Genomic DNA, 13964 nt, shown 5'->3' with positions numbered 1-13964 from the left:
CCCTCACTTCAGTGGCGCTACACCCCTCACTTTAGGGGCGCTACATCCCTCACTTCAGTGGCGCTACATCCCTCACTTCAGTGGAGCTACACCCCTCACTTCAGGGGCGCTACATCCCTCACTTCAGTGGCGCTACATCCCTCACTTCAGTGGAGCTACATCCCTCACTTCAGTGGAGGTACACCCCTCACTTCAGGGGCGCTACATCCCTCACTTCAGGGGCGCTACATCCCTCACTTCAGGGGCGCTACATCCCTCACTTCAGGGGCGCTACATCCCTCACTTCAGTGGCGCTACATCCCTCACTTCAGTGGCGCTACACCCCTCACTTCAGGGGCGCTACATCCCTCACTTCAGTGGCGCTACATCCCTCACTTCAGTGGCGCTACACCCCTCACTTCAGGGGCGCTACATCCCTCACTTCAGTGGCGCTACATCCCTCACTTCAGTGGCGCTACACCCCTCACTTCAGGGGCGCTACATCCCTCACTTCAGGGGCGCTACATCCCTCACTTCAGTGGCGCTACACCCCTCACTTCAGGGGCGCTACATCCCTCACTTCAGTGGCGCTACACCCCTCACTTCAGGGGCGCTACATCCCTCACTTCAGGGGCGCTACATCCCTCACTTCAGTGGCGCTACACCCCTCACTTCAGTGGCGCTACATCCCTCACTTCAGGGGCGCTACATCCCTCACTTCAGGGGCGCTACGCCCCTCACTTCAGGGGCGCTACGTCCCTCACTTCAGTGGCGCTACATCCCTCACTTCAGGGGCGCTACATCCCTCACTTCAGTGGCGCTACATCCCTCACTTCAGGGGCGCTACGTCCCTCACTTCAGTGGCGCTACATCCCTCACTTCAGGGGCGCTACATCCCTCACTTCAGTGGCGCTACATCCCTCACTTCAGGGGCGCTACATCCCTCACTTCAGTGGCGCTACATCCCTCACTTCAGTGGCGCTACACCCCTCACTTCAGGGGCGCTACATCCCTCACTTCAGGGGCGCTACATCCCTCACTTCAGTGGAGCTACACCCCTCACCTCAGGGGCGCTACATCCCTCACTTCAGTGGCGCTACATCCCTCACTTCAGTGGCGCTACATCCCTCACTTCAGTGGCGCTACATCCCTCACTTCAGTGGCGCTACATCCCTCACTTCAGTGGCGCTACATCCCTCACTTCAGCGGCGCTACATCCCTCACTTCAGCGGCGCTACATCCCTCACTTCAGGGGCGCTACATCCCTCACTTCAGTGGCGCTACATCCCTCACTTCAGTGGCGCTACACCCCTCACTTCAGGGGCGCTACATCCCTCACTTCAGTGGCGCTACACCCCTCACTTCAGTGGCGCTACACCCCTCACTTCAGGGGCGCAACATCCCTCACTTCAGTGGCGCTACATCCCTCACTTCAGTGGCGCTACACCCCTCACTTCAGGGGCGCTACACCCCTCACTTCAGGGGCGCTACATCCCTCACTTCAGTGGCGCTACACCCCTCACTTCAGGGGCGCTACATCCCTCACTTCAGTGGCGCTACACCCCTCACTTCAGGGGCGCTACATCCCTCACTTCAGGGGCGCTACATCCCTCACTTCAGTGGCGCTACACCCCTCACTTCAGTGGCGCTACACCCCTCACTTCAGGGGCGCTACATCCCTCACTTCAGGGGCGCTACGCCCCTCACTTCAGGGGCGCTACGTCCCTCACTTCAGTGGCGCTACATCCCTCACTTCAGGGGCTCTACATCCCTCACTTCAGTGGCGCTACATCCCTCACTTCAGGGGCGCTACGTCCCTCACTTCAGTGGCGCTACATCCCTCACTTCTGGGGCGCTACATCCCTCACTTCTGGGGCGCTACATCCCTCACTTCAGTGGCGCTACATCCCTCACTTCAGTGGCGCTACATCCCTCACTTCAGGGGCGCTACATCCCTCACTTCAGGGGCGCTACATCCCTCACTTCAGTGGCGCTACATCCCTCACTTCAGGGGCGCTACATCCCTCACTTCAGGGGCGCTACATCCCTCACTTCAGGGGCGCTACATCCCTCACTTCAGTGGAGCTACACCCCTCACTTCAGGGGCGCTACATCCCTCACTTCAGTGGCGCTACATCCCTCACTTCAGTGGCGCTACATCCCTCACTTCAGCGGCGCTACATCCCTCACTTCAGGGGCGCTACATCCCTCACTTCAGTGGCGCTACATTCCTCACTTCAGTGGCGTTACATTAACACATTTGGCCAAAAGGCAAAAAAATTATTAAATAAATTCTTATAGACCAGAAGACCCACAACCTCTTTACAAAAAAGTGCAGGGTCAGCCCTTTTGCCCGTCAATTAAAGTGACATATTGCACCTTTAAAAATCTAGCATGTGAATGTAAATCTAGATCCAGAATCTTCCAGTCAAAGTTCCCAAACTTGAATCAGTCAATCCATAGGCATGATTACAAACAAGCACAACAGCATCAGCCACGGCCTCTCTCTCTCTGAAGGGAACGTATAGTCTGAGAAAGCAAAAACCTTATCTTTTCACACCAAATGTCTCACCAAAGACAGAGCTGGTCATTCAGTTGGACAAAAGAGGGTGTGTTCAGGTGGTCGTGGGGGTTGGGAACTCTGAGGGAAAAGTCAAATACGGACAAGAGAGAGGAGAGAATGTCCCCCCCCCCTCACAAATCATCATACGTAGAGCAACAAAAAGCTGAATTATTAGTATACATACAGTATTATATCAATTATTGTAAATAGAATCAATAAGAGAATCCATCATATCAGTTGATGAGAATATCAATAGGTATTTTCTTTCTGTAAATAACCCAAAAAATCAAACATGGGTAAAAAGTAGGTTTGCAAAAAGCATCACACATATAAATTGTGCATTGTTTAAACTAACAGTGTCCCAAAGAGCAGTGCATTTCAAAGGTTCAGAGATGAATAATAGAGTGAGCTGTGGTGACACCTCTGTTTGTCACATTTTTATCAATCTCCTTATCAATTAATTTTGGTCATGCCGTGAGCAAAATCAATGAACTGCAACAGCACACAACCAATACACAGCTAATAATGACACATAATTGGCAATATCAGAAGAGTTGTCCCTTTCGCCAGGCAATCAAATGCTGTGTCCTCGCCAAAAAATGCTAGCCCTAGATAATGAATGTGATGGCACGACAATCAATAACCATAGCTAGCAAATGCAACAAGAAACCCCTTCGCCATGCCAACACTGTACCGTGCACCTTTTCAGTCTTCCATTTCCACTCCACCACGAAAGCCAATCTTTCAGGTAAAACATACTCCAGTACCACAAACAAAGCCTAATGCACACGAGCCGAGCGATAACACTTTCCATTTAAACTACATTGCCTCTTACCATGCAATGCAGCGTAGTCTCTCATTCCATCTCTAACAATAAGCCAAGAGTTCCGTATCAAGGCAGAGAGAAAGATGACAGAAGTTCCTAAAACCTGGGTCTCTCTCTCCAACACACACACAAGATTAAACACAAGCAGAGAATGAACAAAGCCTTTTGCCAGCTCTGCTCCTCTTTATGTGTGTGGGCGGTTACCATGGAGATGCATCCCATGCTGAGGCTAATTTGTATGGGCGGCCACTTGTAGGGACTATTGGGGAGGGTGGGGAGAAGTGTGTGTGTATGTGTGAGTGAACATTTTTGTGCCTGTGTGTGTGTGTTCTATATAAGTACATATGTGTGTGTGCATGTCTTTGCCTGTGTGTTTGTGTGTGCGCACAGGGGGGGAAAGGGAATACTGGACAAAAGCAGTGCACTCTGGAAACAAGAGGAGCGGGCATCCGGGAACAAAAGCTGTTTATTTTCAAACATGGTTGACTATGTTCCAATATCCACACTAGCATACCCACGTAGAATGAATCAATGTATTGGGCAGGCATTGAAGCCATGGAACACTTTATTTTGCAACGCGACCCAAACGAGTTACCCTCCAGTGCATGCATTGTAACATTGTCTGAAATAGTACTCACACATAACTATTTCATGTTTCAAAACAATTTCTTTATCCAGATTAAGGGTACTGCTATGGAATCCCCCATGGCTCCTAACTATGCTAATTTGTATGTGGGTTACATGGAGAAACAGTCAATTCACTAAGATCTACATGGATATTATGGCGGAGGTGGGCAATGTTTGTTCCCTTGGACTGTAGGTGTTATGCAGTGAAAACTCTTTTGAATCTGCTGGGGACTAACACGCTATTAAGTGTACGATCTGCGACATGTTTGCAGATGTCAAGGGCAAAGGTCAGATGGATACCTTCATGTGTGAAAAATGTATTGAACTCGATGCAGCTAAAGAAAGGATTATTGAACTGAATAAGGCTTGAACTGTATAAGGATTCTTTGAGACTATCGGCATCTTTAAATGCTTCCTATCAAAACATCCAAGAGGATTATAATGGGACCTTCCTGGGATATGATCCGTTTTCGCCATTGTACCCCTCTACTAGCTTGAACCAGATAATGTCTGCTCATTGTTCAACTCCAGGTGAGTGTGAATTGATGTGTTTTCGGAACCAGAAAGAAGGAGAAGAATCGTTCTCGGCGCGCCTGCCTTGTTACCCTGCGTACGGACTTAAGACTCAAATCGCTTTGAGCCCCTGTCCCGTCTGTCTTCTACCGGGGACGTAGATGTTCCCTCCATGGCTGTGAAAGCTACTGTCCTAGTGAATCAACTGCTTGGACCCCTGTGCCCCTCCTCTGGCTGTTGCGGCCTGCACACAGCGGGCGGTTCAGCGGCCCTCCTCTCGGGTAAGTTATGTGGCTCTGGCCTCTCAATCTGCTACGAGACATGGCAGAGGCCGGAACATTTCGGCGATTGTGATAGTTCGATGGTGCACATTATTCTGTACCTGGGGCAAGGACTGTGTTTTCCTGGGGCAAAAGTTTAGGATATCACCAGGTTGCTTCCTGAGGCTGTGCGTCAGTCACCGGGGGCTGATACTGTTATAGTTAATGTGGGGTTGAAAGACATTAAGTTGGCTAGATCAGAGCAGCTTAAAAAAAGATTTTATAGACCTTGTTAACAAGCTGAAAGACTTAAAGAAGTGTCCGTTCATCTCTGGCCCTCTTCCTCTGCTTGGTCATAGAAGTCATAGAAGCACTCCATGACTGGCTGAAAGTCTACTGTCTATACGCAGGCATTACCTTTATTGACAATTTTGATACCTTTTGGAAACAGGAGATGCATTTCAGGGATGATGGAATTCACCCAATTCACCTTGGCGCGTGAACACTATCTAATCAGTACAAGGCAGCTCTAAGAAATGGATTCTTATGGTCTTTTACTAGTCCTGCTATGGCTAGAAAGGAGGGTACTGCCATTAGCACTTTTACTAATTTGCATCGTAAAATGAAGCCGCTGCTGTCTCAGGTAATCCCTACTATAATTACATCTCAATGCCCCCAGCAAACAGCGATAGATAAGCAACATGTAGGGCGGATTGAGGTCAATTTTAACAATTACATTTTCATTACTATGCAGCCTTTTGTTATGAATAATAGGTTGGCAGGTAATGATCTGGCTTTTATTGACACTGCAGGTGATTTCAAAGCCAAAAATGGTTTGAAATTCATACACCTAAAGGTGGTGGTGTTGCTATCTATACAACAAGTTACCTTTCTGTGTCTCTTAAAGGCTACTTCTAGTCCTAAACTATTTTAATTTCTAGTTTAAATCTTCAACTAGGTTCTAATTCTAAAGTAACTCATCTGGGAGTCTACCGCCCTCCCTCCACTAAGAAATGGTTGTTAACTAGTCTCACTGACTTAATAGCTTATTTTCTACTTCTAAAATGTTTGTCAAAGGTGACTTTAACCTGTCCTGGGGAAACCAAGACTCAGACTGTTTAAAGGATTTTTGTAATAACCTAAATCTCACTCAGTTGATTACCAAGCCCACACGTCCAAATCTGAGGGATCCTACTAAATAAACATGAATTGACCTTATGTTTACAACACTCCTGAGAAATGTGTGGCTAATGGTGTTTTCTCCTAGGAAATTAGTGGTCACTGTCCTATTGTTCGTATTATAGATGTTAGGACTGATAAGGCAATAAAACTACTGACCACTCAACTACTGACCACAACTACTGACCACAACCTCACAACTTCTCACCACAACCCCACAATTGCTGACCACATCTAGTGACCACAACCACACAAATACTGACAACAGCCACACAACTTCTGACCACAACCACACACATACTGACCATAACAACAAAACTACTGGCCTACAACTTTTGACAACATAACTACTGACCACAACCACACAACTTTAGACCACAATCACACAACTGCTGACCACAACTACTGACCAGCACCACACAACTACTGACCACAATCACACAACTTCTAACAACAACCACACAACTTCATAACATACAACTACTGACCACAACTACTGACCACAACCACACAACTTCGTAACACACAACTACAGACCATAAACACTGACCACACCAACTGACTCGACTACTGAACAACTCCTGACCACAGCCACACAACTACTGACTACAACTACTGACCACAACCACAACTACTGACCACAACTACTAAACCACAACTACTGACCACAATTACTGACCACAATCATATCTACTGATCACAATCACACAATTCCTGACCACATCTATTGACTACAACCACAAAACGTATGACCACAACTGCTGACCATAACCCCACAATTGCTGACCACAATGAATGATGACAACCACTAAACTACTAACTACAACCACATGACTACTGACCACAACAACATAACGTTGTAACACACAACTACTGACCACAACTACTGACCACAACCATACAACTTCTCACCACAACCACACAACTACTGACCACAATACCACCACTACTGAACACAACCAAACAACTACTGACCACACAACAACTGACCACAACTCCTGGCCACAACTACTGACCAAAACTACGGACCAAAACTACGGGTACCACAACACACCTACTGACTATAACTACTGACCAAAAGTCCTGACCACAACAGCTAAACTACTGACCACAACCACTGACCAAACAACTAATGAAACACACAGCTACTGACCACAGCCACACAACTACCGACCACAATTATTGACCACAAGCACACAACAACTGACCACAACTCCTGACCACAACTACTAACCACAACTACTGGTAAAACAACCATACAACTAATGACAATAACTACTGACCACAACCAAACAATTACTATCCACACAAAAACTCACCACAATTACGGACCACAACTACTGATGAAAAGTACTGACCACAGCTACGGACACACCAGTTAAACTACTGACCACAACCCCTGACCACAAAACGACTGAACCACAAAATGACTGACCACAACATCTAAACATCTGACCAAAACCCCTGACCACACAACTACTGACCACACAACTACTGACCACAACCACATAACTACTGATCACAGCCACACAATTGCTGACCACACAACAACTGAGCAAAACTACTGACCACAACTACTGACCACACAACTACTGAACTACACAATGACCACAACCACACAACTACTGGCCACAACCACAAAACTACTGACCACAATTACTGACCACAACCACCTAACTACTGACCACAACTAATGAACCACACAACTACTGAACCAGACAACTACTTACCACAGCCACCAAAATACTGACCACAACTACTGACCACTACTGACCACAACTACTAAGCAAAACTACTGACCACAACTAATGAACCACACAACTACTGAACCAGACAACTACTTACTACAGCCACCAAAATACTGAACACAACTACTAAGCAAAACTACTGACCACAACTAATGAACCACACAACTACTGAACCAGACAACTACTTACCACAGCCACCAAAATACGGACCACAACTACTGACCACTACTGAACACAACTACTAAGCAAAACTACTGACCACAACTAATGAACCACACAACTACTGAACCAGACAACTACTTACCACAGCCACCAAAATACTGACCACAACTACTGAACACAACTACTAAGCAAAACTACTGACCACAACTAATGAACCACACATACTACTGACTAAAACTACTGACTACAACCACACAACTACTGATCACAAAACTACCGACTGAACAACACAACTAATGTCCAAAACAACACAACTACTGACCACAAGTACTGTAGGGCCCAAAGAACCTGCAATTAAACTACACAACTACTGACCACAACTACTGCTCTGGTCTGCACTAGTTCTGGTCCAGCTCTGGTTCTGGGTGTAGCTAGCTAGCTCTGGACGGCACTACTAATTATAACTACTTCAGTGAACTGTTCAAGCTAGGCCAAACCAACTTTCACATGTTCAGGCTATCCTATCCTATCAACCAACCCATCAATCAATAATTTCACCTACCTACTTTTTCAACTATAACCAGTCACCACCATTACTACTTTAAGGGTTGTGTAGCTGGTGGCAGCGAAGTCAGACACAGGAGAGCAGAACTGGGTAATAACTGGAGCAGTTTAATATATATATATACATATAACCACCGGCATCCAGAATAATAAAGAATGGGTACAAAACCCGTCGCATACCAGAAAACAATGTGCACAAGCACTTACAACAAACAATACCACACAAAGACATGGGGGGAACAGAGGGTTAAATACACAACACGTAATGAGGGAATGAAAACCAGGTGTGTGGGGAAACAAGACAAAACAAATGGAAAATGAAAAAATGGATCGGCGATGGCTAGAAGACCGGTGACGTTGACCGCCGAACACCGCCCGAACAAGGAGAGGAACCGACTTCGGTAGAAGTCGTGACAACTACTGCAACCACTACCACAAACGTTCACATGTTCCGGTTATCCTAACTTCAAATTCTTTCAAACTTTTATCAACTATAACTATATAAATGTGTAAACATTTCCATAAAATAACCCACCAATAGTAACTTGTGAACTGTTCAAGCAAGATACAACAAACCAGCTTTAATATGTTCCGGCTATCTTAACTTTTCATCAACCTACTTTTTAAACTATAAACATTCATCACCATTACTAATGCAGACACTACCACTACTATAAAGTATTTCAAAACTATACATACTTTAAAACAAGCTAGAAAACACACATTTTCTTCAGGAAATGTACTGTCAGCCTATATAGTTAATGTATTAGATGGAGCTACCATCATATTTCTCTCCCCAAATAATAGCCTACAACTTCTAATCATTACATCATCATTCAACAAAAATCATACTTCATTCACACTGAACATTTTACAAATGTAAATTGTGCATCTATTTATCTGAAACCCACACCATGATTGACTCAGAGTAGCTTTGCTTTCCTAAGAGTGTTGTCCACATGATCCTGCTTTTTATTCCCATAATCCGACAGAAGATCGCTTTGTCCTGTCTTTCTTCTTTTAGTTTTCACACGCAACAACTCTCGTTTACAAATGTTGTATATTCCAAAGTAAAATGGTTGATATGTTATGTTGGTGATTTGTATGATTCCCAATTAGAGGCAGCTGGTAATGGTTGTCTCTAATTGGGGATCATATTTAAGTAGCTGTTTTCCCTCCTGTGTTTGTGGTATATTGTTTATGTGTAGTTGTATGTCAGCACTCCATTGTTGTCATGTTTCGTTATTCTTTATTGATTTGTGGTTCACTTACTTTAAATAAATAAAGATGTGGAACCCAGATCACGCTGCACGTTGGTCCGAGTATGCTTCCAGTTCGTACGACAAGCGTGACAGAATATCCCACCACAACAGGACCAAGCAGCGTCCCCAGGAGGAGAGGGTAACATGGACTTGGGAGGAGATTCTGGACGGGAAGGGATCCTGGACTTGGGGGGAAATCCTGGCAGGACGGGATCGCCTTCCTTGGAGGGAGACGCAAGGAGAGAAGGGAGGACAGCGACGATGCAGGGGTTCGTGGCCACAGAGAAAGCCTGTGGCTGGGGGGGGGGCACATGGGGTGGTTGGCGGAACCGGGGAGTGTTCCAGAGCCTGTGTGGGAGTCGATAGAAGAAGGTAATGAGAGATACCGGAGAGAGGTTGTGGAAAGGAGTATGCTGCAGCGTAGGCGCGTTGAAAAGCGCCTTCTCAGCCCGGCACCATCTGTGCCAGCTCTACGCACCAAGTCTCCAGTACGCCTTCACAGCCCAGTACGTCCTGTGCAGCTCCTCGCACTTGCCGTGCGAAGTGTGTTAAAGTTCCGGTACAATTGATGCCGGCTATACGCACCAGGTCTCCAGTACGTCTCCACAGCCCAGTACGTCCTGTGCCAGCTCCACGCACCAGGCCTCCAGTGCGCCTCCCCAGTCCGGTACGTTCTGTGCCTGCTTCTCACGCTCGCTCGCCCTGAGATGCGTATCACCAGTCCGGTACCACCAGTGCCGGCCCCACGCACCAGGCTTTCTGCGACGATCCCCAGTCCAGAGCTTCCGGCGACAGTTCCCAGTCCAGAGCTTCCGGCGACAGTTCCCAGTCCAGAGCTTCCGGCGACGGTCCACAGTCCAGAGCTTCCGGCGACGGTCCACAGTCCAGAGCTTCCGGCGACGGTCCACAGTCCAGAGCTTCCGGTGATGGTTCACAGTCCAGAGCTCCTCTGCACCGAGGTCCAGACCAGGCACAGTGTTCAGCCTGGGTCCATGGCTGGATCCGCAGGATGAGCGGGTTCTTCGCCCCGCACCAGAGCCACCACCGACACTAGACACCACCCCTAACCCTCCATTTTGGTTTCAGGTTTTGGTGGTGGGGGGGAGGGGGGGGGTACTGTCACGTCCTGACCATAGAGAGCCCTTATTTTCTTAGGTAGAATAGGTCAGGGCGTGACTGGGGGGTTAGTCTAGTTTATATTTTCTATGTGGGGTTCTAGTTTTGATTCCCAATTAGAGGCAGCTGGTAATCGTTGTGTCTAATTGGGGATCATATTTAAGTAGCTGTTTTCCCTCCTGTGTTTGTGGGATATTGTTTATGTGTAGTTGTATGTCAGCACTCCATTGTCGTCACGTTTCGTTATTCATTATTGTTTTGTGGTTCACTTACTTTAAATAAATAAAGATGTGGAACCCCAGATCACGCTGCACGTTGGTCCGAGTATCCTTCCAGTTCGTATGACGAGCGTGACAATATGGCTCTGTACAACGTGACGCTCATAAATTCAGAGCATTGTAAGATTGTCCGTTTGTAAATTCAGACTGTCTCGCTCTCGGAGCGCACACTGGACGTTCGGGACGAGGAGTAGGGTTGATTTGAGCGTTCTTGCCTACAACGGTAGTCAAGCACCCAAGCTAACGTTGGCTAGTTACTTCCAGACACAAATGAGACAACTCTGACCATTTTACCCGTCCTAGCAGACCTGGTAAGGAAGTTTTTGTGTTAACCAGAGCGTTGGTGACTGTAAATGTGCTGCTGGAAACAATTTAATTATGCTTTTTTCCCAACGTTTACTGACACCGGCAATATTCAACTGGTGTTGAACGCTTGTAAAGTAATTATTCTGCGCTCTGGTACACATAGATGAGAGTGCCGTGAAATCCGTGCAGATCGTAGCCTGGACACATAACATTTTTAACAACGTTCTTTTCTGTTAAAAATGAGTTCATTGCATCTGCCGTGGAGCTCAGTTTCATAATATAACGATATGTCCCAGCTGCTTGCTGTCTTTCTGAAGTAATCGCGAAAAAACAGGCCTTATTTTAGTGCATTTTTCACCCTGCCAGCTCCTATTAGTTCTATTGAGCACGGTGGCACAAACTCGCCTTCCAAACATTCTATTCCAAGCTTATTGCTTAACGTCACAATGCCTGCTTCACTATTGTCGGCAATGAGACCTGCTCACGTTGTTTTATAGTTAAAATGTAAACATCAAAAATAATATTGGAACTCTACGTTCTTCCCATTGTTTCCTATGGAGGAAATATAGGCATGTCTGTCTATTTCGCCAAATATCTCGCAATGTCTATATTTAGATTTTTTAAAGTCGGACAACATTTTAATCATGAGAATCTCCTCTTTCTAATTATGTAAGCCTGGGCAGCTAACTCAGTTGTCATCAAATGCTAGCCCCAAAATACTTTTTATTCTTGGAATGCTGAGCTCCCCACATTGTTTTCCTATGGAGAATTAATATAGAATTAATTCTTAGTTTCACAGTGTTATCTGACAAAGGTATTGATGTGAGTTTTTGTTCCTCTGCCTCCCCACACATTGTTTTCACCATATCAATTGGGGCTAGAAATATCAAAGTCTCTGCAATAGTGTGTGGTTTCTTGGCATTCTCTCAACCAGCTTCATGAGGTAGTCACCTGGAATGCATTTCAATTAACAGGTGTGCCTTGTTAAAAGTTCATTTGTGGAATTCCTTTCCTTCTTAATGCGTTTGAGCCAATCAGTTGTGCTGTGACAAGGTAGAAGTGGTATACAGAAGATAGCCCTATTTGGTAAAAGACCAAGTCCATTTTATGGCAAGAACAGCTCATATAAGCAAAGAGAAATGACAGTTCATCATTACTTTAAGACATGAAGGTCAGTGAATCCAGAACAATTCAAGAACTTTGAAAGTTTCTTCAAGTGCAGTCGCAAAAACCATCAAGCACTATGATGAAACTAGCTCTCATGAGGACCGCCACAGGAAAGGAAGACCCAGAGTTACCTTTGCTGCAGAGGATAAGTTCATTAGAGTTAACTGCACCTCAGATTGCAGCCCAAATAAATGCTTCACAGAGTTCAAGTAACAGACACATCTCAACATCAACTATTCAGAGGAAACTGCGTGAATCAGGCCTTCATGGTCGAATTGCTGCATAGAAACTACTACTAAAGGTACTGTATATCGTATAATAACAATAGGTTATACTTTAGGGATACTATATACTACATCGTTTGTTTGTTCGTTCATTGGTTAATTCACAATCAGTCACAAATAGAGAATGTAGTTGTCATTGAAACAATGGGCCACAGTCAATTGTTCCCCCCAGCAACACAATGTATCAATGAATGTATCAGGGCTAATGAAAGAACCAATTAGGACTTCATTGATCAGTTGACTAATTGACGCCTAATCGGTCCAAATGTACCCCTTGTCCTTGGCCCTAACCCTTTGATGTTTGCAGATATGTAATGTCTGGGTAAGTATTTGCAGTGTATTGGTGGGACTTCCATATTGCTTAATTAAACCTTATAGATCTATAAAGGGTTAGGGAGAAAATGTAGACCAGCTGAACCATTTGTTTCCACCGCCTCTTCCTTTCCTTTCCTCCTTTCCTTCCGTATCATGCTGAACATGTTTTAATCTTTGACAGGAGCCACTGACTCAGTTTGACTCCTCATTCTGGGCTGTATTTCATGTGTGTACATTAACCAAGCCTTGCAAATTCCCCAGAGGTCATAGGGCAGCAAAGGGCCGAACTCCCATTTAATGCTATAGTGTGTTAGTGTGTGTGTGGTCAGGGAAGAGGAGTGTTGCCTTTTTAGATGCATTCAATGATAGGATTTCCACACTAAATATATGGATTTTTCCTTTATTCATTGATGGCCTTGCCCTATGTTAAAGAGATTGTCTTCAAGAAAGAATAGTATAATGTAAAGTTTGTATATGTAGGAGCTTACCTTGTGAGTGTTTGGCTTGATGCATCGCACAAAAAACGGGTTCGAAGTACTGAGGTTGGCCATCAGTGAGTGCAAGGAATTCTGGGTAAAAAAATATAAATTGTTAGCTAACTCTGACACTGTTACACGTCAGTATTGTTAGGGATGCTGATTATTATGCACTTTCCATGTTCATGATATAAAGGCAAATACAAACAAGGGTCAAGGGTCAATTAAATGGTCACTGCATTATGTACAGAACAAAAATATAAACGCAAAGTGTTGGTCCCATTTTCATTGCGCTGAAATAAAAGATCCCACTTTTTTGGTTACTACATGATTCCATAT

At 45.5% G+C, this 13964-nt stretch overlaps 1 protein-coding gene across 1 annotated transcript in view; it reads right to left on the bottom strand.

Annotated features, from left to right (window-relative positions):
- myo10 (myosin X) overlaps positions 1-13964 on the bottom strand; it is a 271259-nt gene that overhangs the window by 49358 nt on the left and 207937 nt on the right. Inside the window, exon 19 of the mRNA XM_071362598.1 lies at positions 13638-13718. Coding sequence (XP_071218699.1) covers positions 13638-13718 — 81 coding nt within the window. The remainder of the gene's footprint in view (positions 1-13637; positions 13719-13964) is intronic.

Source organism: Salvelinus alpinus, chromosome 23 (assembly GCF_045679555.1).
Source record: "Salvelinus alpinus chromosome 23, SLU_Salpinus.1, whole genome shotgun sequence".
Lineage (NCBI taxonomy): Eukaryota > Metazoa > Chordata > Actinopteri > Salmoniformes > Salmonidae > Salvelinus > Salvelinus alpinus.
Note: the sequence above shows the minus strand (reverse complement) of the source record. Positions and strands in the feature narration are given on the sequence as shown.